Source organism: Callospermophilus lateralis, chromosome 10 (genome assembly GCF_048772815.1).
Source record: "Callospermophilus lateralis isolate mCalLat2 chromosome 10, mCalLat2.hap1, whole genome shotgun sequence".
NCBI lineage: Eukaryota > Metazoa > Chordata > Mammalia > Rodentia > Sciuridae > Callospermophilus > Callospermophilus lateralis.
The window spans coordinates 104,523,156-104,545,723 of record NC_135314.1 but is presented as its reverse complement, the minus strand read 5'-3'; the positions used below and the strand labels follow the sequence as shown (position 1 = coordinate 104,545,723).

The 22,568-nt window shown below is 45.7% G+C and overlaps 1 protein-coding gene across 2 annotated transcripts in view; it reads left to right on the top strand.

Moving 5' to 3' along the window:
- Window positions 1-1,287: 1,287 nt before the first annotated feature.
- The window catches only part of Wwtr1 (WW domain containing transcription regulator 1), a 121,107-nt gene continuing 99,826 nt past the window's right edge, over window positions 1,288-22,568 (top strand). Inside the window, exons 1-2 of one of the 2 annotated variants that reach the window (XM_076867706.2) lie at window positions 1,288-1,633; window positions 2,047-2,480. In XM_076867706.2, the coding sequence (XP_076723821.1) occupies window positions 2,050-2,480 (431 nt within the window). In that variant the 5' untranslated portion in view covers window positions 1,288-1,633; window positions 2,047-2,049. Of the gene's footprint in view, window positions 1,634-1,898; window positions 2,481-22,568 lie in introns of those variants that run through there. The other variant, XM_077110375.1, reaches the window with a different exon arrangement.

The following is a 22,568-nucleotide window of genomic DNA, read 5'->3' as shown; positions in this document are numbered from 1 at the left end:
AAAAAAAGAGAAGAAAATGGCCTTGTCTTTCCTTAAACTTTTCTTCTTCAACTCTGAGATTTTAATTTTGACATTGTTTCACCCTTATAAAAGCGATGAGGCACAATGCCTGAACTTAATAAAATTTTATTCTATTTAACAAGCGGTGTGTAGGTGGCCCAGTGCTGAGCAAAGGGCAGAACATATATCGCCCCCTTGGCTTCTTTAATAAACCTCTATTTGGGTCAGTGGGAAGGGTGGGGGCCTCCTGGAGCCTAACTTACCTTGCAGCCATCTCTTCTTTTCGGGCAAGGGAAAAGGGACGAGGGAGGGAAGGAATTGAGCTGCTGCGGAGGGCGAGGCCGCCTCCCACTTCCCCGCAGCTGTCTCTCCAGGCCAGACCTCCTCCCCGAGGCGGGGGTCTCCCCCTTGCCCTTATCCAGGCAGTGGGAGGGTGGGTGGCTTTTTCCGGGTCACTGGCGCACCCTCTCTACTCCCAGCCACCTGCCTGTGTTCCATCCTGGCTGCAGACTCCCTGGAGGGCGTCAGGGACATTCCAATCCTCCCACTACCCGCGCGGATGTCGCGGGGGAGGGGGGCGCAACTGCTCTCCCCTTCCAGCGCCCAGCTTTGATCCGGTTTCTTCTTTACCCCTTCTGGCCCTTCACCCCGTGGAGGAAATGAAGGATTGGTGAATGATTTGAAGGTTGTTTACAACCCACCCGTGGGCGAAGCTGCGTCTCCGGCAACAGAGGCACTTTCTGGGCACCCTCTGCGCTCTAGCAGACAATTGAAGGCCAAGCAGCCAAGATGCCTTCTCACCAGACCAAATATGGTCACAAGCGCTAAGCAGCCTCCCGAAGAAAGGTTGGCCTTCTCGGTGTCTCCCCGCGCCGGGCGCAGTCTGGCCTGACCTCTGGCAGAACTGCGGGTCAGTGCAGCCCTCCCGGTGCCTGAGGCTCCGCGCCCTGCTGGAGGGAAGGCGCAGCGCCCAGGACCGACCCTTTCTCGTCCTGGGCCCCTCACCCGCGTGCCCTCCGCCACCTCAGGCTTGGTTTCGGTCCACAAGCCCTTGATTAAACAGGCTCGGGCCACTTTCCCTTTGATCCCGCCCCAAGTCCGTGGTAAACGCAAAGGAATGCAGACCCAGGGCTCCGCGGGAGAGGTCCGCGCCGCCGGGAGGAGTTGGGGGGGGCACCCGGCTCCTCTTACCCTGTAAAGTACCCATCACGCCCAGGGTTTTCTGGAGCCCGGGTGGGAGGAGGAGGAGGAAGAGGAGGGGCCAACGGGGCTGGCGGCTCTGGACTTGGAGATCATGCATAATTCAACAGCTCAACTTTCGGGCCCGCCTCTTTCCTGGGGGTGGGAGTTTGCTTCAAACTTTGTTTATGGGACAGTTCGGGAGCTGCTGTGGCTGCGCCGTCTGCTCTTCTGCGCCTCCTTGTCGCCACGCGCGAGCGCCTGAGGCCGGCTCGGGGGATGTGAGCGCGCAAGTCCCTCGGCGACCGGGCACCAAGTCCAGTCGAGATTTGCCAGCGGGCGCGGGGCTCCACCTCCGCCAGCTCCGGACGCACCCCGGCGACTCGGGCCGACGGCCAACTCCGGCAGGACGGCGGCCGCCGCGCGTTCGGGCTCGGCTTCGCTGCGCGCCCAGGTAGTGCCCGCTGGCGCTCCCGCTCGCCCGCACTACTCCAGGGCGCCGTGTCCTCCGGTTTCCGGAGAGGCGATTCCGCGGACTTGGCCCGATTGACTTGTTCGGGGGGCCACCTTCCCTGGAAAGCTACGACCGGTCTTCTGCCACCGCAGTTCAGCAGCGTCTCAGTGCAGCTGCTCCCCACCTCCCCGCTCCTCCTCCTCCCGGCAACTTCTTGGCTTCAGGAAAGTTGCATAATTCTGGAGGTCAGGAGGGACCCCTCCCCCATCCGGCTGGGCTTGCCGCTGGTGTCCGGGATCCCTGTATGGACACCTAACTGTGTCCTCTATTTCTCTTCTCCCTATTCCCTCCCCATCCCAACTCCTCCCTCCAACTTGAACTAAAGGCTAATCTGATCTGCCTTCCTCTTGCAGAAGATGAATCCATCCTCGGCGCCCCCACCGCTCCCGCCGCCCGGGCAGCAAGTGATCCACGTCACGCAGGACCTCGACACGGACCTCGAGGCCCTCTTCAACTCTGTCATGAACCCCAAGCCCAGCTCGTGGCGGAAGAAGATCCTGCCGGAGTCCTTCTTCAAGGAGCCCGACTCGGGCTCGCACTCTCGGCAGTCCAGTACCGACTCGTCGGGCGGCCACCCCGGGCCGCGGCTGGCCAGCGGCGCTCAGCACGTCCGCTCGCATTCCTCTCCCGCATCCCTGCAGCTGGGCACCGGTGCGGGCGCTACGGCCAGCTCCGCGCAGCAGCACGCGCACCTCCGCCAGCAGTCCTACGACGTGACAGACGAGCTGCCGCTGCCCCCAGGCTGGGAGATGGCCTTCACCGCCACTGGGCAGCCGTACTTCCTCAAGTAAGTCAGCCTGGAGCCAACTGGGCCACTGTCGCGGTGCCTGGCGAGCGCGCGAGTGTGTGCGTGTGCGTGTGCTTGTGTGTGGCCGCGATGGGCGGCGGCGGGGGGGGGGTGATCGAGGAGTGACTGTAAGTGCTTTCCCTCCAAGACTTGGAAAGCTGGAAGGAGTAGGGGGCGAGTATCTGGGAGATGGGCTTATAAGGGATCAGAAACAGCGAAGTCTGTGAAGTTCGTTCATGGACCTGGAAGACCCAACAGATTCAGGACTTAGAAACTCTCACACTTTGGAGAAAAGAAGTTTGGGGGGGATTCCCATAAAACCTGTAGGTGACGTAGGCCCTTAGCCCCTGTGTCTTCACTGAGGGCTCTAGATCAGATAGCCAGCCCACAGCCAGGTCCATAGGGATGTGACACCAAGAGGGAAGAGTTGGGAGAAGCAGTCCTGGTAGAGGATCGGCAGCCTCTAGTCACTTGGTAGAAGCAAGCTGGAAAAGTGAACAGGGCCTGGTAGGCCGCACTGCTCCCAACTGGGTGACGTAATGACCACAGAGCACAGTGATGTCAGTAGCTGTGGGCTGGAACACGATCATGTGGAAATTGGGTCAGGAGTTTTATTATGTCACACTTGGTGACCTAAAATACTGTCCAGTCGGGAGTCTCCCTCATCACCCTGCTTCCCTTAATTACTCTAGCTTTTTTTTTTTTTTTTTAACTGGGATTTGAACGACATCCCCAGCTCTTTTCATGTTTTATTTTGAAACAGGGTCTTGTTTTAGGTTGCTTAGGGCCTCACTTAATGCTGAGGCTGGCCTGGAACTTGGATCCTCCTGCCTCAGCCTCCCCAGTTGCTGGGATTATAGGCATGTGCCACTTGCACCCAGCTGTTTGAACTTTTTGATGTAATGACTTTTACAGTAGATTTGAATTTTCAAATTGGATTGTGGAAGAAAATGCATTCTCAAACACTAGAGGAGATCATTTCACCTGGGGTACCCTAAAATTATTACTTTGCCAATCAGAAACCCTGCTGGAACTGGAAGTATGCCTAGGAGGCTGCAGGGTTAGGCTGTTCAGGCCTGGCTGGGAGCTGAGCCTGATGGTTTGCTTGGTGTAGGACTGCCTGCCCTGGCTGGCATTGGCTCAGTGAGAGAGATGCCTAAGAACTTGCCTCAGAGTTCATTTTAAAGCCCATATTTCTTTGGTGGAGTAGACTTTATTTCAAAAACTGTGTTGAAAAGTTTGAAATATTAACACCTTGTGTGCTATTTTGAAAGCTTAGTCCAGCTCTTCTTCGGCCACTAGTATCTGGTACTGGGTGTGAGAAGTCCTTAGGAACGTACGCCCAAAGATGACCAGTTTTTAGCCTCTCCTTGTCCCCAAGCTGTGGGCATCATTTTTTTTTTGGGGGGGGGGGAGTGGTACGGGAGATTGAACTCAGGAGCACTGGGCCACTGAGTCACATTCCCACCTCTGTTTTGTGTTTTATTTAGAGACAGGGTTTCACTGAGTTGCTTAGTGCCTCGTTTTTACTGAGGCTGGCTTTGAACTCACAGTCCTCCTGCCTCAGCCTCCCGAGCTGCAAGGATTACAGGTGTATGCCACTGTGCACAGCCAGTTGTTGGCATCTTTATGTAAGAGTCGTTTTTTTTTTCTTTTGGGTTTCTGGGGTTGGCATAATACTGAGACCCTGAAAGAGACCTAATGGTCATTTGTTTGACAGCCTATCTACTACACTGAATTGTAGTGTAGACATGTGCCCAGTGCTTTGATTTTCAAGTAACTGGTGGAAGTCAAGTATATGATATGATAATATGACATTTTTCTAAAAGTGGTATTGTTCCAAAGGATGACATTAGTTTCTTTACTGCATACAGATTAGCATTGTGTATTAAGTTCACTTAGGTAAATGCAGTTTTACCTATTTTATGGTGATTTATCAAAATGGACTTAATAATAAATAAAGGGCTGGGGCTATAGCTCAGTTGGTACAGTGCTTCCCTCGCATGCACAGGGCCCTGGGTTCAATCCCCAGCATCACCCCCACCCCCCCCCAAAAAAGGACTTAAATATACATTCAGTAATTTACAATAATTTAATAACTTAAACTTTCTGGACTCAATTTTTTTTTTTTTTTTTTTGGATACAGGGGATTGAACTCAGGGACACTCAACCACTGAGCCATATCCTCAGCCCTGTTTTTATATTTTATTTAGAGACAGGGTCTTACTGAGTTGCTTAGCACCTCCCTAAATTTCTGAGTCTGGCTTTGACCTCTTGATCCTCCTGCCTCAGCCTCCCAAGCTGCTGGGATTACAGGCATGCACCACCATGCCTGGCTTAGACAGTTTTTAAACTGTGTATGAATACATACTTATGTGGTATATGATCAGTGTAAATGTGATTGCTGAAAATCTGAAATATGGGGGCAGTAGCAGAGGGCATCTTCCCTTCACTTTGAATAGACAGCTGGAAGAAAACAAACACAAAACAACCCACCAGAAGTAGGCTGGCCTCATCTAATGCCATCCCGAAAAGTGTTCTGGTTTACTGAGTGAAGAGGCTTTAAGAAATTAAGTCATTGTGACTATTATCTTTCAGAATCAGCCATCTGTCAAAAGTTCTTTCCTTCAGAGCTTTATTTAAAGTTTGAATAAGGTAAAAGTTAAATGTCATTCAGCCTCAAAAGGCAATGCATTTGGGGAGATTAAGGAGTTTGAGCCGTGCCTGGTGCACAGCTGTGACCCCAGCACCTCCGAAGGCTGGTGCAGGAGGATCGAAGGAGGATTGGAAGTTCTAGGCCAGCCTCACCAATTTAGTGATCTACGCAACTTACCCAGACCCTATCTCAAAATAAAATAATAAACACATTAAAATCAAAAGGGCTGGGGATGCGGCCCAGTGGTTAAGCACCCCTGGGCTCAATTCCTGGCACTGAAAAAAAAGTAGGAGCTTGAAAATGGTGGTGACAATCTGGTCTTTACTTGGCCCAGCCTGTGTGAAATGGGCTAGCAGAAGAGCCCTAGCCTTGCCTCTGTTGGGAGTTGAAAAGTGTAAGGATTTTAGAATTGACAAGGATCAATTTTTTTTTTTTTTTTTTTGCTATTTGTTTTGGTTTTTGATTAGAAAGCTGAGGCCCGGGAGGGGTGAAGACCTTCTGGAAAGGCGTATGCTTATTTAATGGAGGACCCTGAAGTGGTTTTCCTTTCCCCTCCCCGACCTTTTGTCCTTGTCTCTTCCCCAGTTGAACACAGAGGCTTGTGGGAAACAGCCTTGATCTTTAAGAGACTTTAAGAAGTCTTTGTCACTTTTTCAGGTAAGGTATTCCCAGGTATGTGATGGGTACCTCCTGAAGGTTCCCTTTCCAGAGCAACCACGGCTTTTCTGCAGCATTCAGGTAACAGCAGAAAACCACGTGGCCCCTGAGAACCCTGGCATTGTGCCTCCTGTCCTCTACTGGCTGCTTCAGTGCTGAGCTATTAGCAACTAGAAGCACTGGGATTGAACTCAGGGGCACTGGACCACTGAGCCGCACCCCCAGCCCTATTTTGTGTTTTATTTAGAGACAGGGTCTCACTGAGTTGCTTAGCACCTTGCCATGGCTGAGGCTGGCTTTGAAGCATTGACTTTGAACATGGGTCACATTGAACATTTGAAAAGTTTCTAGTTATAATGCAGTACATATTCTTTTGTACATAAACCAGAAAACAAAGAATTGTAAAAAAGAAAGTTATCTAGCTTCAGTAGATTTTTCCTTCTTTATTTTACAGCCTGTTATAGAAAACTTTTATATGAATAACATAATTCTTTTAAGAAAAAAGATTTTTATCTTGTTCTTCCGTACAAGTCCAACTATGACATTTGACTGCCACTCCTAATTTTAGGAATAACTTCATTGTTTGGCATTCTCTGAAATTTGTGGTAAAAGAATTATTTTTGTCAAAGGGATTTCTATACACTTGGTAACAAACCCAGTTGTACAGAAGGACTTTTGTTAAAAACAGTGTTTTCCTTTACTTCTTCAAGGCTCACCTCTGAGCCTTGAAATCTTTTAAATTTTTTAAAAACTTTTTCTGTCTTGAATTTTTAGATCATTATCTTCTTCTTCTTCTTCTTTTTTTTTTTAGTTGTAGTTACACACAATACTTTTATTTTATATCTTTATGTGTTGCTGAGGTTCAAACCCAGGGCCTCACAGGTGCTAGGTGAGCACTCTACCACTGAGTCACAACCCAGCCTTAGGTTGTTATCTTCTTAACCCTTAGTGATATATACTTTTACTCCCCTTCCCTTTTTTTTTTTTTTTTTTTTTTAACTTGGGATTGACCTTTGCAAGGGTGCTTTACTACTGAGCTACTGAGCCATTTTTATTCTTTATTTTGATACAGGGTATTGCTAAGTTCAAACTGGAGATCCTCCTGCTTCAGCCTCCTGAGTCCCTGGGGTTATAGGTCTGTGCCACCACGCCCAGTTTATCATCATTTTTTTTTTTTTGATTTGTCAACTTTAAGCTTCTTATGTAGGAGAGAATGTAGTTCCTTAAATTAGTTTTCTTCTTCCTCTCTCAAGTTTATTATTTAAATTATCTTAAGTTTCCTGGGCATGGTAGTGAAGGCCTATAATCCCAGGTACTAGGGAGACGGAGGCAGCAGAACAGCAAACTTGAGGCCAGCCTAGGCAATTTAGTGAGATCCTGTCTCAAAATTAAAGAAATTAAAAAGGGCTGGGGATGTAGCTCAGAGCACCCCTAGGTTCAATCCCCATTACTACAAAAGAATAAAAAATTTAAAAAATGTTTAAGTGTCTGGTAGGTCACCTTGGTTACTATTTGGTCCCTTTTGATAGTTTCCTAGACTTGCTGCTTTGTAAGTGAGTGGTTTTGATCAATACCAGTCTGCCAATCACTTTTTGGCCATGACACCTTAATGTTCCAAGACTCTGAACTTACTGCTTGTACTTGTGCTTTGCCCCAAAGGTCACCTTCCTATTCAAAAAGGATTCTTTTAAAAATATATATTTATTTTTTTAGTTGTAGTTGGACCCAATACCCTTAATTTATTTTTTTACTTTTATGTGGTGCTGAGGCTCAAACCCAGGGCCTCGAATGTGCTAGGTGAACACTCTATCATTGAGCCCCAGCCCCAGCCCCATAAATATTCTTAAGGTCGAACCCAGAGGTGGCCTCTGTACAATTACAGACCTGTGAGTGATCCATGGCCCTGCATGCTGGTACGGTGTCAGGACAGCGGGGACCACCCATAGAGGATGCCCCCACACCAGCTGGTGGGCTTTTCCTCCTCCCTTTGCACCAGTTGTTTATATTTGTCGCACTTTTTAGTTTCTTCATACTTGGACCATGACTTAATTAAATAATATTTTTATTTCAAATTGCCTTTTAATATGCTTATGTGTTATTTTCCTTATTATGACTTAATTAATTTTCTGGACCTTGAGTTCCATCTGTTCTCTCCAGTCTCCTTTCCCTGAGCTTTATTCCTGCATTCCTCGTCCCTGTGCCCTTGTGGACGGATGGTTTCGGCCCACTGCAGGGCCCTCATGGTGGGACTGCTGTAGGGTGGTAGGGCAGAGGTGCTGTTGCCTTTCCCCAGGTGTGTGCGTGTTCGTTTATGCCCTCATGTTCTGGCTTATTTGAGTAACTTCTTAAGAATGGTCTTTGGAATATAAAATTTTCAGATCTTTTCCTATCTGACCATATTACTTTGAAAGTTTTTCTACATTTATTTTCTTTAAAAAGTTTCATTTTTTTATGTGTTTTGCCTTTGAATGACATATTGTGTACCTGTTTTCATGAAGGCCTTTTGCCATTCAAAATCAGTGCCAGCTGTCTCAGTTTCCTTGTCTATAACATGAAGATAGAAATACCTGTTTCATGGTGTTTTGAAAGGTCAGATGAAGCTGGGTGTGAGGACACATACCTGTAATCCCAGTTACGTTGGAGGCTGAGGCAAGAGGATCTCCAAATTTGAGGCCAGGCTCAGCCACTTATTGAGACCTTGTCTCAAAAAAACTAGTAAAAGTGCTGGGTGTGTAGGCCAGTGGCAAAGCTCCCTTGGCTTCAACAGTAAAGAAGAAAGAAAGATTAGATAAGATAGCATGCTTAAAGCACATGGCACTTAGTAGAGATTCAGTACAAGTTAGTTCTTGCCTTCCTCCTTTTCCTTTCACCCAACTCCTAGCAGTCTAGCCAGCCAGACAGACGAAGCAGCACCAACAGGAGGGTAAGGCTGTTTTTGACTCCTAGTTACAGCTGAGGCTTTGAAAGACAAATGGGATCTGCAGCTGAAAGTCAATCTTTAAATTGAGAGTTCGTCTTCTTATTCAGAAATCTATCAGGAGTCTCATCCTGGTCGCTCCCTCACCTCAGGGCCTTGGGCAGACACCCACCCCTTCTGAGGAGCATCTACCTTTTATTTTGGGGGATTTGGCTTGTGGCTACTAGTTGGAACGTTTTTTGTGTGGGGGTTAGAGAAGGGGGGGTGAGAAAGGGGGGGAAAATAGCCATTTGTTGGTGGCCTGGTCTGTCCCCAAGTTGAGTTAGTTCATGGGAGAAAGAGAAAGAGTCCCAGAATCACATGTGAATAGGACCTTTTTTCACAACCCTGGGGACAGGGTTACATTTATTCTTTCTTTTAGCTGTGGCAGTGATCCTGTCAATAGGTACATATTATTATCTCATCTACTGTTGAGGAAACTGAAGCCCGGTGAGGTTAAATAAATGTCCCAGGGTCAGGTAACAGGTGAGTGGCACAGATGGGATTAGAATTGCACCTTTCCAAAACCTGTGTGCCCGCCCTCATGCCATGCTGTCTCAGGCCCATTACATGCCCACACTCAGGCCCTGGGACGAAGTGTCCTTGGTGCCCACGACTGGAGTGGTGGAAGGACCATTAGTGCTTGCTTCTGAGCTGAGTGACCCCATTTGAAGTTCTCCTTGTTGGTGAGATAGAGATGCAGAAAACTCCCCAAACCAGAAATGGGGAGCACACCTATGGTGCCTGCTAATTTTTTAATTCTCATTAAGATTTCCAGCACAAATCAGTCCATATCACTTTAGAGAGAATGTGGTATGACAGTGGGGTGGGAACAGACCACAGAGTCTCTCAGCATACCAGCCGATGTCCAGGTCGGACACTTTGGATTTGTTGTCAGGGTTGATTAGATAATGTTATTAAATTGTCTTTATAATTTGCAGACATTTTTTGAAAATAAATTAAGTTCGAGGCAGCATTGTGTCTAAGTTTGTTAATAAATTAAGACATATAGGAATTTCAGTCTCAGCCTCTTTTTTTGCCCCCCTGCCTCAATTAAATACCCGACCCAGAAGAGGGTGATGGGAAGTGTGGAATCAGCCAATCTAAGGCACAGTTTTTTGAAAGAATGATTTGGAAAACTGAGGACTGAAGTAATTAGCCTATTATTGCAGGGAAGCTTTTTTTTTTTTTTTTTTTTTTTTGTACTGGGAATTAAACACAGGGAGCTCTACCACTGACTACATCCCAGCCCTTTATATTTTCGAGATGGGGCTTTCCTAGGTTGCCAAGGCTAACCTTGAACCTGCAGTCCTCAGCCTTCCAAGTAGCTGGGATTCCAGGTGTGCACCATTGTGCCTGGTTTAGGAGGGCAGATTGTAAGGGGAAGGCCCTTCTGCTTTTCTGCTGGGGCCTGTAAATGTTTTTATTCAAAATGTTGGTAGAGCATTATATTCTTCAGAACCCCAGTTCATTCAGACCCTCTGTGAACAAAGGGCTTCTGGACTGATAGGTTTGCAATGTGTGTGTGTACTTTATCCCTTTAATGCACAATATGCATTAAAGAGGCCAGAGACTCCTATTAGAAAACTGTTTTATTTTTGCTTCCGTCAATATTTCGCAAGCTTATTTGGATTTGGTCATTTTTATTCTATTATCTGTTAACACACACTCAGAAGATTTCCTCAGGCTGCACTTTGGAAAACCCTTTTGTGACCTTCTCTGTTGTTTTTATAGTAGAGACTTTCATGTTTGAAGCGAGTTAATTTTTCTTTTCAGTGTGCTTTGTGTGTGTGGGTTGTATTTTTATTTCTTGATACAGCAGCTGCTAATACTTACTGAGTGTCAGAGACTAGAATATGGAGATAGAAGTGGCCCTAAACATCCAACAAGTGGGAGATACACAAGAAATCCAGGAATCACAAGACAGTGTGCTAGCACCATATTCCTGATTTTATTTTTAAAACTCTGTGTGAGGAGGAGAGAGGAAAAAGAGAAAGAAGAATATATAGGAATATGCTTATAGCAGTCATTTATGAGACTATGGATAATTGTTGTAGTTTCTGCTTTTATACAGAAATTTAGTCATGAATCCCCCAAACAGTGTTTCTGTTTAACTGGGTGCTGGGGGCAGTTATGAAGGCATGGGAGAGTAGCCAGGTGGCGGTGTACTCTTGGAACTCTAGCTAGTCAGGAGGCTGAGGCTGGAGGATAGCCGAGTCTGAGACCAGCCTGGGTAATTTAGCAAGACTCTGTCTCCAAATAAAAAATAAAAGGCTGAGGATTTAGCTCAGGGGGAAAGAGCACTTGGGTCCAATCCTCAGTACCAAAAAACAAAACAAAACAACAACAAAAAACAAAAACAAAAAAAAAACCCAACAAACTGCAGGAGATGGGAAGAAGGCAAAGAGAATGGAGATTGGTGGATTTGGGGAGGTGTGGGGAATCTTATAGCTCAACTTCAGCATCTGGAGTCTGGAATTTTATTACTAAAGATGGTCTCTGGGAGTGGCCTGTGTTCTCTTTAGAAATGAACTGGACACAGTGATTGCTAAAATTTTAACTAAGATTTCTCCCTGAGAGTCGCCTCAGGATTTGTTGGTGGCCAATGGTGAGTCTCGTGCATTCCCTTGGCCTCTGTCCTGGAGTTGCTGATTTTGTTCCACATTCTGTGGTGGCACAGCAGATGATGAGCAGGAAGGGAAGGTGATGTCCTTCTCAGACTGTACCTGGCAGGCGCAGCGGCACGTTGGCCCGTTGGGTTCTGTTCAGCGGTGATGGGGCTGATCTCCCATGGCCTTTCCACGTGCCATCTAAAAGATCTTTGGTTATTTCAGCCAGTTTACAACTAAAGTTCATTGTGCTGATCTAGATGCCCACAAGTGTATGTTCCTGAGCAGAATGTGTGGCTGGTTCCCCTGGTTTCTGAGTCTGAAGCAGTTGATACCTCCCTGGAATGAAAGGGAACCCAGACAAAGTCAGGCTAAGTGGCTGGTTCCAGCCAGGTGCTGCTAGACCCAGGGTAGGGTCCCTGCCTGGTGGGTTGGAAGCTCCTAGAGGCGTGTTCTCAGTCTGTCATACTGTGGTTGCAGGTCTGAAACTTGCAGCCTACTGAACATCTGTTGGTTTCTTCCACTGGCTACTCTCCCTCTGGCCCCAGGAGCTTGGCACAGGCTGTTACCTGTGCCTGGAACATTATTTCCCTGCTCTTTGCTTAGTTCACTCCTCATGCCTTCAGGCCTCAGCTCCTTGGCCATCTCCTATGGGTTTCCCCTGAGTCACAGCCCCACTCTAGTCAAGATGTTTCTGTGGTCTGTGTCTCCCCAGCCTTTGTACTGCTCCTGCATTACTGCCAGATAATTTCTCTCTCTTTTTTTGGTTGGCCCTTGAACTTGTGATTGTCCTGTCTTAGCCTCCCCAGTGGCTGGGGTTGTAGTCATGCTCCCTGAGGCCCAGTTAATTTCTCTTTCTTAATGCACTGTAACCTCTAGGAAGGCAAGAATGATGTTTGTCCTGCCTGCATTGTATAGCCTGAGTCCAGTGCCTGGCCACAGTGGTGTTTAACAAGGAAAAAAGGAAGGAATATTCTTGCCATATTTTCTCTGAGCCATTTTCATTTTCCTTTTGGTATCAGAGATTGTCCAGGGGCACTTAACCACTGAGCTACATCCCCACCCCCCTTTTTATATTTTATTTAGAGACAGGATTTCATGAGTTGCTTAGGACCTTGCTACATTGCTGAGGCTGGCTTTGAACTTGTGATCCTCCTGCCTCAGCCTCCTGAGCTGCTGAGATTACAGGAGTGCACTACCAAGCTTGGCTTTTGAGCCATTTTCATTGCTAGCATACACATAAGACTTTCTCAGCTGTGTTCAAGAATGGAATTCCATCATGTTTGTGCCCCTTGGACTGAATTTTTAGAATTGAGGCTTCAGATACTAAATGTCATGGAGAGAAAGATGAACAAAGGGTTGATGTTCAGAGAAGTCTCTGTAAAGGTGGGTAGACATAAATGAAGTTTCGAGAATGGAAAGGATGTGGACAAGCCTTTTAAGAGGGAAGCGGGGAGCCAGAAATGCTGAGGCTATGTTTTGAGGCTGGGCAGAACCTGGTCTGATGTGGGCTGAAGCCTGCAGCTCCCTCCGAGGGTGAGTATGCAGACCTTTGTTAGTAAATATCAACTTCCTCACCCTTTAATTTTGAGATATAGCAGCCCTGGCTTTACCTCCCTGCAGCATAGGACCTCACCACTGTCCCCTGTGTTGGGGTCTTCCTAATCATTTAGGGGCCAAGCGCTGCATGCCAACCTGAGGGGGTGGGAGTCACAGCACTCACAGTAGCTCCTCTCCCATGTCTCCACCCACAGGTCCACCCGCTCATGTGCTCAGTCCAGCAGTGCACTTCCACATTGGCGGGTGGTCTCTGCTTTCCAGTCAGTGGGCTGCTGGGTTGCGCCGACTCAGGTTCCTCCCCACCGCAGCTGCTATTTCTGCATGTGAGTGAACAGCTCTGGTCTGGTTGTTCCAGAGCGTGCTGTGGTTTGAGTCATTTCTCTGTTCCTGTGAGGCTGATATCACTGGTTCTGACACTACAGTCATCGCACCAGGGCCCATTGGGCCTGGTCACCTGAGGATGCTCAATCAGAGATCAGTGGCTTCCCTCTCAGAGGTGTGCTTTCTGAACTCACAAGGTAATATTTTCAGGTGACTTCTTTCAACTACTAAAATTTTTTTGAATAGGTAATAAGTACATGTCAACAGCAGACTATTTAAATAGTACAGAAGCAGGTACCATGAGAGCATTTTTGTTTCCTCTCCCTGGTGCCCTGGTCCTGTCTCCTCTTGTCTTTCCAGAGAAGCTGTGTGAGTACGAACATGCTTGGCTCACTGTTGATGAAGTGTGAGTGGTAGTGCACTAGCCCTCTGCTGGGCCTTCCTTCTTGCTCTTAGTGTATCTCAGAGCTCCTTCCTTCCTTCCCTCTCTCCCTCTGTTTCTTTCTTTCTTCCCTGGAACTGGGGATTGAACTTAGGGTGCTCTATACCTCTGAGCTCTATCCCTGTTTTTTTTTTTTTTTTTTTTGTAAATTGCTGAGGTTGGTCTCAAATTTGCAATCTTCCTGCCTCAGCCTCCCAAGTTGCTGAGATTGTAGGCATGCACCACTGCTCCTGGCTCCTTTTCTTTATACAAACATTTGCTGTTATTTCTTTAAGGACTAAATAGGGTTCCATTGTTTGTATAGATTATAAATTTCTTTAACTGGTGCCCTATTGATGTTGCCCAACTTAAATTGTTTCTGACTTTCTTTTTTCAGTTATTAAAATTATATGTACTAAAACACTACTAGAGGGAGGAAAATGGAAAATGAAATTTTCTGATCTTCTCTGAATTCCCTATTTAGAGAGGACCGTAGTTGATGACTTATCCAGAAATATTCTTTGCACAAAGACTCATAATTCATTATCTAGCTGTCATAGACCGTCCAACCCATCAATCTGCCTGTCTTTCTTGTACAGGGTGTTATGCAGTCCAACCAATATACCAGCCAGTTGGCAAGAGCCAGTGCAAGGGGTCTGAGGGCACAGCACAGAGTGCTGGCATGGGGCGCCACAGGCTGAGAGCAGAGTGTGGCCTGGATGACTCACATGGGGCCGGACACAGAAGTTGAGAGTGTTTAGAAACTTTAGAGCAAATAACATTGCTATGACGTCTAAGCACAAGGTTGGGATAGTTGTCTTGGGAAACTATCGAAACTTAGTTTTTTGATCTATCAGATTTGTGTGTTGAGCTATGTGTGGTCTGAATCATGCACAGAACGTCCCAGTAGGACTACAGCATGCTCTTGAAGACACTGGATTGGAAATGAAGATTCTGTCTCACCACAGACAGTTGGGGAAGCACTAATCTGTCCTTCTGTCTCTTGGTTCTGACTATCTATTCATCCATTTACATGTAGATCACTAAATTTTTTTGTCCTTCTAACTACCTTATGCATCAACCAATCAATCAGTCATACCTTTTATTAACTTTAGAATGATCAGTCCATGAGGTTGAATAATGAGTCTCCAGTGCAAACAAAGTCTATGGCACAAAGGTTGTGTGTGATCTGAAACCATAATATATTTTATGTTTCTCTAGCTTCTATGCTAACCCATTGTTTTAAAAATATGCATTGGTACACCTTAATTCTGTAGATAAATGAAGTTTGTGATAGTTTTTGTGACAAATCTCCTTGCAGGCCTTGCCAGCCACAGACTCAGGATGAGCACAGTGACTGGAGAAAAATACACATTGTTTACTAAAAAAATTCCTTTGTGGTGACTTTTCAATTTGCCTATGAAAATGATTTCTTGGCCTAAGTAAGTGTTCAAACATTGAGGCCACAGTTGTTGTAACCCAACAAAAAGCAGAAAACAGAAGCAAATGTTAAATGTGACAAAATGAACAGAAGTAACTTCTGCTGACTTGGTTTTCTTTTTAGATCTGTTTTTAAAAAGCTGTTTTTATTACAAAATTAATCCTTATAAATTAATCCTTATTCTTTTTTTTTTTTTTTGGTTCCAGGGATTGAACTCAGGGGCACTTCACCACTGAGCCACATCCCCAGGCCTATTTTGTAATTTTTTTAGAGACAAGGTCTCACTAAGTTGCTAAGAGCCTTGCTGAGTTGCTGAGGCTGGCTTTGAACTTGCCATCCTCCTACCTCAGCCTCCTGAGCTTCTGGGATTATAGGTGTGGCTACCATGTCCAGCTTCAATCCATATTCTTATCAAAAAGTTCTGACAGAGCTGAAGAGTGTGAGGTGACAGTGGGAGAGCCACCACATTCCTCCCACTGTTCTTACTCCTCAGAAGCAACCCCTGCTCCCCGGGGGCTTGTGCATCTCCCAGGGATCTACTCCGTATGAAAAGGGCAGCCCTTGGTTGCTTTGACATTGAGGGAACCACTGCTTCAGCGGCCCGTTCCTGGTTGACCTTCACAATTTCAGGGCCAACTTGAGCACAGCAACAGATTACACTCTGGAAAAGAGTGTGGTACCGCCGGGCGTCTGGGTACAGAGCCTTGCTGAGGTGACCGAGGTCCAGAGACGGGATTTGGCTTTGGAGTTCAAGATATTGATGCCTTCGGTGCTCTGAAACCAGCCAGGGTTTTGAGGGTCGTCTGACGTGGGCTGGGAGCGATGGGGGTAGGAATTTGAATTGCAGTTTCAGAATTCACAAGCCGGAAAGTCTGCTACTCTGGAAAGGAGACGCTCACCAGCGATCCAGACGCGGGAAAGTTGGGTTAGTGGTGCTGGAAACGGGAATCCGTGAGCGCCGCCAGGTGTGGTGGTGGAGGAGGTGACAGCAGGAGAGGGCAGGAGGATCTGCATGCTGCTGGCAGGGTAGCCGCTTGGCCCCGTGACTCAGGGTGTGACAGGCAGTAGTGGGAGGTTTGGCAGAGAAATATCTTTACATGCTGAGTTTGAGGTGACATTAAGATATCCAAGGGAGGGCTGGGGATGTGGCTCAAGCGGTAGCGCGCTCGCCTGGCATGCGTGTGGCCCGGGTTCGATCCTCAGCACCACATACAAACAAAGATGTTGTGTCCGCCGAAAACTAAAAAATAAATATTAAAAAAAAATAGATATCCAAGGGAGTTACCGGGGACTCCAAATACATCTCTATTCGTAGACGTATTCAGCGCTGGGCACTGAACCAGCGATGCGCATGCGCGGCAAGCGCTCGGCCCCTGAGCGGCATCCCGGCCCGTTATGTGTAATTACTCATATCCAGGTTGGATGAGGTCCCTCAGAGGGAGGTTACAGTGGGGCAGGATGTCCCTGGAGAGTTGTGAAGGACCTGGAGGAGGACAGCCTGAGAGGCAGGAGGACATTGGAGGACTGAGAGGCCTCCAGGGAGGACACGGTGAAGGGGGCTGTCCGCCTTGGGCGCTGCTCTCCAGGCGGAGGACGGACACAGGCCCAGCACCACAGGCCCAGCGCGGCTCTCTCCACCAGGGCTGGGCAGAGGCAGGGGGTGCCGGGCACTCAGGAATAATATCTCTAGGTGGTTTAGTTTTGGAAATCGGCTTAGGATCTCGGCTGGATGGGTCTGGACAGCACCTTCTATGCAGTCCCACAGGTCCCTGCGTCCCTGGAGTCCCTGTTAGGAGCAGTGCTTGAGGGTCTAGCACTCTGGGAAAGGACTAAGCATCCTATTAAAATGAAATCCGTGTTTTATAGCTAATCAAAATGTTATCAGGTCTGTTAAAAATACGACTCTAATCGATATAATTGGTTGCTGGGATGGGGGTTACAGTCTTCATGGCCAGCAGTGCAAAAATCTTCATCACCGTTTGCAACTCTGGGGACTGTTATTGCCGAGTCATACAAAATTATAGCCATAAAAATAGCAGATTATGTTTGGAGAGGATCAGTTAAAATTTTATGATTCAGCATATTATGTAACTGTAGTTTCAGATAAATGTTTATCTTTCTTATCTTTCTCTGATAGCCAGAGCTGACTGATACCTGGCAAAGGGGAACCTGAGATTCATGCAGGTGATTTCTCCAGGCCACATTTGATTCTATCAAACTGGTTTGAGTTCAGAAACGTTTTGAAGTTAGGGCTTGTATTGTGGTTTAAAGGTTGTATTCGGCTGCTTTAGGAGCACCTGGTGGCTTGCGGGTTGGGATTTGTACAGACATGTGAATTTAGTAGGAGGGACTCAGAAACATAAAAGAAGCGGTAAACTGCGTTGCTGCTAATAACATCACTTACATTTTCTTGGGACGCAACAGTCCTCACTTTTGTGGTCTTTGTGCACTATGTGAAGTGCAGGCCTGTGTATGGGGAGCATTGGGCAAACATGGGTTCTTCTTACATAGTTGTGTCATTGAGCATGTATTGGCCTCCTTCTGCATTTTAGCATAGAATCGAACCATAAATCTATACTGTAGAAAAAGTTGGAAGAAAGCTCAGGATGGAGGAAAGTCTGCAACTTAAAGGTTAAGCTGCGACCAAGTGTATTTTTAACACATAATCCCTTTTTTTCTTGGGCTTTTAAAATTTTTTTGTTATCCTATCTGTGGTCTAAGAAAAGTTAACCTTGAGTCATGGGTGGTGCATTTCTGCCTGGGAGGGTGAGGACGCCAGGGCTGTTCGTGGCTTTGAAGCATGGCCTAGAATCATGGCCTCTCAAGTGCAGGTCCATGGGCCATGGTCTGTCCAGGGCACAGTGGGACCGTTGTTCCCTGTGTTTACCTGAAGCTTACATTTTGGTAGCTGTCGAGTAGCCATCGATCATTAAAGGATGTCTAACTGTGGGAATGGAGTAGAGCTTGGGTCATTATGGACAGCTTGGACTGTCCACATTGAAGAAATGATTTTAAAAGTTAGATCCCAGGTGTTAAAGCTCTTGCCTGAAATTTTGGCACTGAGCAGAGCAAGGGAGGAGCAGCACAGCCATTTCAATCACAGCACAGTGAGGTGGGCCCAGCGCCGCTCGTGCTTTCCATTTGCCCTAATAGCTGGCCAGCCCAGGCCAGTTGCTTGAAGACCACAAGAGCACAGGTTTTCCAGCTGCATGTGCCTGGGATGTGCAGCTCACCTCTGGTGTGTGAGTAGGCCCTGGATGGGCTAATTAAAGTGCATCATCTATGCACACCCTAAAGCCAAGCTGGGTGACAAGTGGAGGTGTGGTTCTGAGCCCTTGGTGATGGGAGCACCAAGGTGACTGGCACTGGGCTCCTGGGGCCCAGGTTTGAGAGCTGCTGAAAAGTGTCGTAACTTTCCTGGTGTTCGCTGTCGCCACAGTCTCCTCAGCAGAGCAGTGAAGATCATATTTACTGACACTTACTACAAAAGGGGTTTTAAAACAATGTCTGTTTTGTACAGTGAGAGTGGTGTCTGCCAAGAATGAAACAAACACGTTATGTTGTAGAACAAGATAAAAGGACCTTGTATAATAAATAACATCTAATGCCATTCAAATACGGGTTTTTTTTTTTTCAAAATGTAAACATGAGCTTCTAAATGAATGTTTTAAAAATCTAATTTTTCTTTGATTTTCCAGTGATTTGATACATAAAATAATTATGGTTCTGAATATGTCTAGCTCTGGACTTTTACAATGAAGAATACATCCGTATAGCAAGTAAAAAAATGAGCCACAAATGATATTACATTTTCCTGAGATAGCTTAGGAATTGTTTTTTATTATAATAGATTGAAATGAAGTTCATTGGCTCTATGTAAAATGTTTTTATTTGTCAGTTTCTAATAACAAGAATGATATATTTCATCTAGTCTGTGTCCTTACCTTTATCTGTAGACATGTACATTTGTTTATTGAAAACTAACTAAGGATCAAGCTAGGGAAATTTTAACAAGTGCTCTAAGATGTGTATGCATCTGAATAGTTTGGATTGCTCTGCTTTTATTTTGAGTGGCTTTGGACACTAGGAGAGAGTGCATGGAATTAGGCTGTGTTTGGAATTGCTGACCCTAGTGGGGAGGTGTGGGCTTGGCACCGTGGAAAAGATGAGAGGTGCTGTTTGGAGGGTTTTGTAAGAAAAGTAGACACAGAATCTTGGGGGAAGTGGGTTGTGTGAATAAGGGAGATCCAAGAAGTGAGGCTGGTGTCCCTGTGCAGTCACAGAATTTCAAAGGTGAACCTCTGGGAGGTGTGGAAGGCTGTGGGAGAGATCGAACAAGTGTTCAAAAATGTGTCTGTGAAAGGCTTTGAGGTGTTTGTAGATGTTCTCTGGAATAGGACAAGACCAGAAATGTGCCCAAGTGTTTGCAGGAAGGTAGAAGAGGTAGGTTTACTAAAACTTTACTGAAACAACAGGGAGGAGCCGTTGACTCATCTAAAGACCTTTTCAAGGGCAGTTGTGTTGAGCACCAGAGGGACTTTTTTGCCGAGGGCTAACTAGGAAGAGACTGCAACCCAGTGTCCTTAAGGGCCATTGTGTGGTGGGTCTTCACAGCAGCCCGAAGACAGAGCATCCAGTCCCAGGCTTGGAGGAAGTGCAGAGACCAGAAGGATCTGTTTGTTAGTGCTCCAGAGTTCTTGCTCTCAAGCTGGATGGTGGAGTGGCCGGCTTTGATTTGCTTCCTGCTCGGAGCCTGCTTTGGGTGAATTTAAAAACCTGTTTGTTTCACCCGTCAACCGTCTGGGCCTTACCCATTATTCCTGAACTTTGATTATGGGGGTTATTATAGGACAAGAGCGTCTTTGTAAAAGAGCATGTTGAGTACTCCGGGGTCTAGCGTGACTAGAGGATATAAATTGTATGGAAGCAATTAAATGAGAAGGAAATGTCATGTGGGCTGAATTTAAACGTACAGACTTGTGGCATTAATTTTTTTTTTTAAACTTTTACTAAGAAGGATGGAGAGAGAAAAATAAAGAAAGAGAGGAGAGGAATAGGCCAAGAGAGTCAGAGAAGCACATGCAGAGATGAGAGGCAGTGAGTCCTTTTAAATATTTGGTTAAAAATCCAGAATTGGTATTAGTGAATCATTGCCATTCATCTGAACTCTTTGAAAATATGAATGCCTGGGTACTTGTATCTTTTCCCGGTCAGCCCCTCCATCTCAAGGCATATGCCTATCTAACGGTGGAGTGAGTTTTTTGGAGTCTGAATTAATAGACCTGAAGGAAGCTCCATAAATAATCACAGAGCTTCTTTCTTCAGTTTTCTCCACATTGTGTGTTCCTGGCCACTGCATATTTCATTCAGAGTAACTGTCTTTGGATTTCTGAGTACTGTGCATTTCCTTGCTTGCCTGATATATCCTCCATCTTTGGTCTGTTAAGACTTGGCCAACTCATATTGGACCAACCAACTAGAAGGACTCTCCTCCCTACTCCAAATCCTTGTAGTAATAATCAGTAGAAGGGATTTGGTATGTAATCTTTTCTATTGTCCATTAAAATGATGTGTAAGGCTTGTTAAAAGAATGGTTTTATTTCATTTCCCCAACTCGTCAGCTCTGAGAACATGGAGCCAGTGTTGTATCATCCTTCATGCTTAGCATATATTGGTACTAATGAATGTTTGAAATCAATGCTAATTTTTTTTTTTTTTTTTTTTTTTAGTACTGGGGATCAAACCCAAGGGTGTTCTACTGAACTATGCTCCCACCCCCCCACCCCCCACCCCTTCTTAAAATTTTGAGAAATGATCTTGGGAATTGTTGAGGCTGACCTTGAATTTGTGATCCTCCTGCCTCGGCTTCCCTAGTAGCTGGGATTATGGAATGTGCTGTTGAAATAATAAAAGTGTCACTGGGTGGTCAGAGGAGAACTGGCAGCTTTTAGATTAGATGTAATAGTACAACATGTTTGATTTGAAATTGATTTAAAATAATAAACAACCCTTGATTGTTTGCCCTGATAGAGATTGCTCATGCTTTGTTTTCACTTTTTTTTTTTTTTAAATTTATGTTTTAGTTGTAGTTGGACACAGTACCTTTCTTTTCTTTTCTTTTTTTTTTTTTTTTTTTATGTGGTGCTGAGGATTGAACCTAGGGCCTTGCACATGCTAGATGAGTGCTCTACCGCTGAGACACAACCCCAGCCCTGTTTTCATTCTTTGTACTGTGAACTCCTTAGGTCAAGAAACAAGTTTTACCTACCTTATCCTTCTCCAATGCCTGGCTCAAAGCCTGGTACTCTAGGGATTCAGTTAATATTTCCTGAAAGAAATAGAAGTGATTTTAATTTCTCATCATTTAGATCATTTGGTGATTCTTTCCCAAGCAGTAAGTTGATACATATTTATTAAGTTCATATTGTGTGCCACTGTGCTCAGCATAGTAAATTCATAGAACATATTATTTCAGGGTTTTTTTTTCTCTTTTTTCTTTTCCTCTGGTGCTGGGGCTCAAGCCCAGGACCTTGTACATGATGCTAACAAGGGCTCAACCACTAAGTTTTATTCCCAGCTCTTGACTCTGGAATATATTCTATTTTTTTTAAATTTAATTTTATAGTCCAATTATAAATTCTAAGGAAGATCCAAGGGAGGAAAATTGCTGGGAAGAATCCATTATATTCTTGTACTCCTGGATTATTTCCACATTCCACTTAGTGGAAATTTACATCCCCTTCACCCCCTTCAGAGACTCCCAGGATTGCAGCCTTTCTCCGTGGAGCTGGAGAGGTGGAGTAGGCTGCTCAGATTTCAAAGGACCTTTCAGGATGCAGAGTAAATAGGAAAATTTGAGATCTCAACAAAACCGTAATTAAGCAGATTAACTGTGTGTCTCAGTGAGCACAGAGATGTCAGAGGAGCTCAGTCAGCCGCAAGCATTTAACCACAGCCTCAAGTTCATTCCCAATGGTATAACCTTCACCTCTATATGGAAAAGATATGCAGCCAGATAAACCCAGGACAAGGATTTCTCCTAGAAACTCACATCCGAGTCTCATATTCATTATTAATATCTTCATTTTAAAATTTCTTATATTCTTTTCATACCTCTTCAGGTCACATGGCTTTAACAAGGTTATTATCCTTTCAGATTTCAGAGGAATGAGAAATGAACCTTTTTCTGACCAGAATAAAGAGAAGAGTTTGAAATTATAAACCAGGTTTACTTTACTCATAGGTGGCCATATATTTAAGTGCAATGTAGTCTTTTTTTTTTTTTTTTTTTTTTTTTTTTTACATTAAAAATTGCCAAGTTACTATGAATGCATTCTTTCTTGAAGAAATCCACCAAACAGGTGGTCTCTCTGTACCTGTGGTCCTTTCCTGTCCAGGCTGCCCTCCTGCCTAGTTCCCTGCCCTGCTCATCCAGGTCACTTTACTTGGCAGCCGTGTGCTGACAAG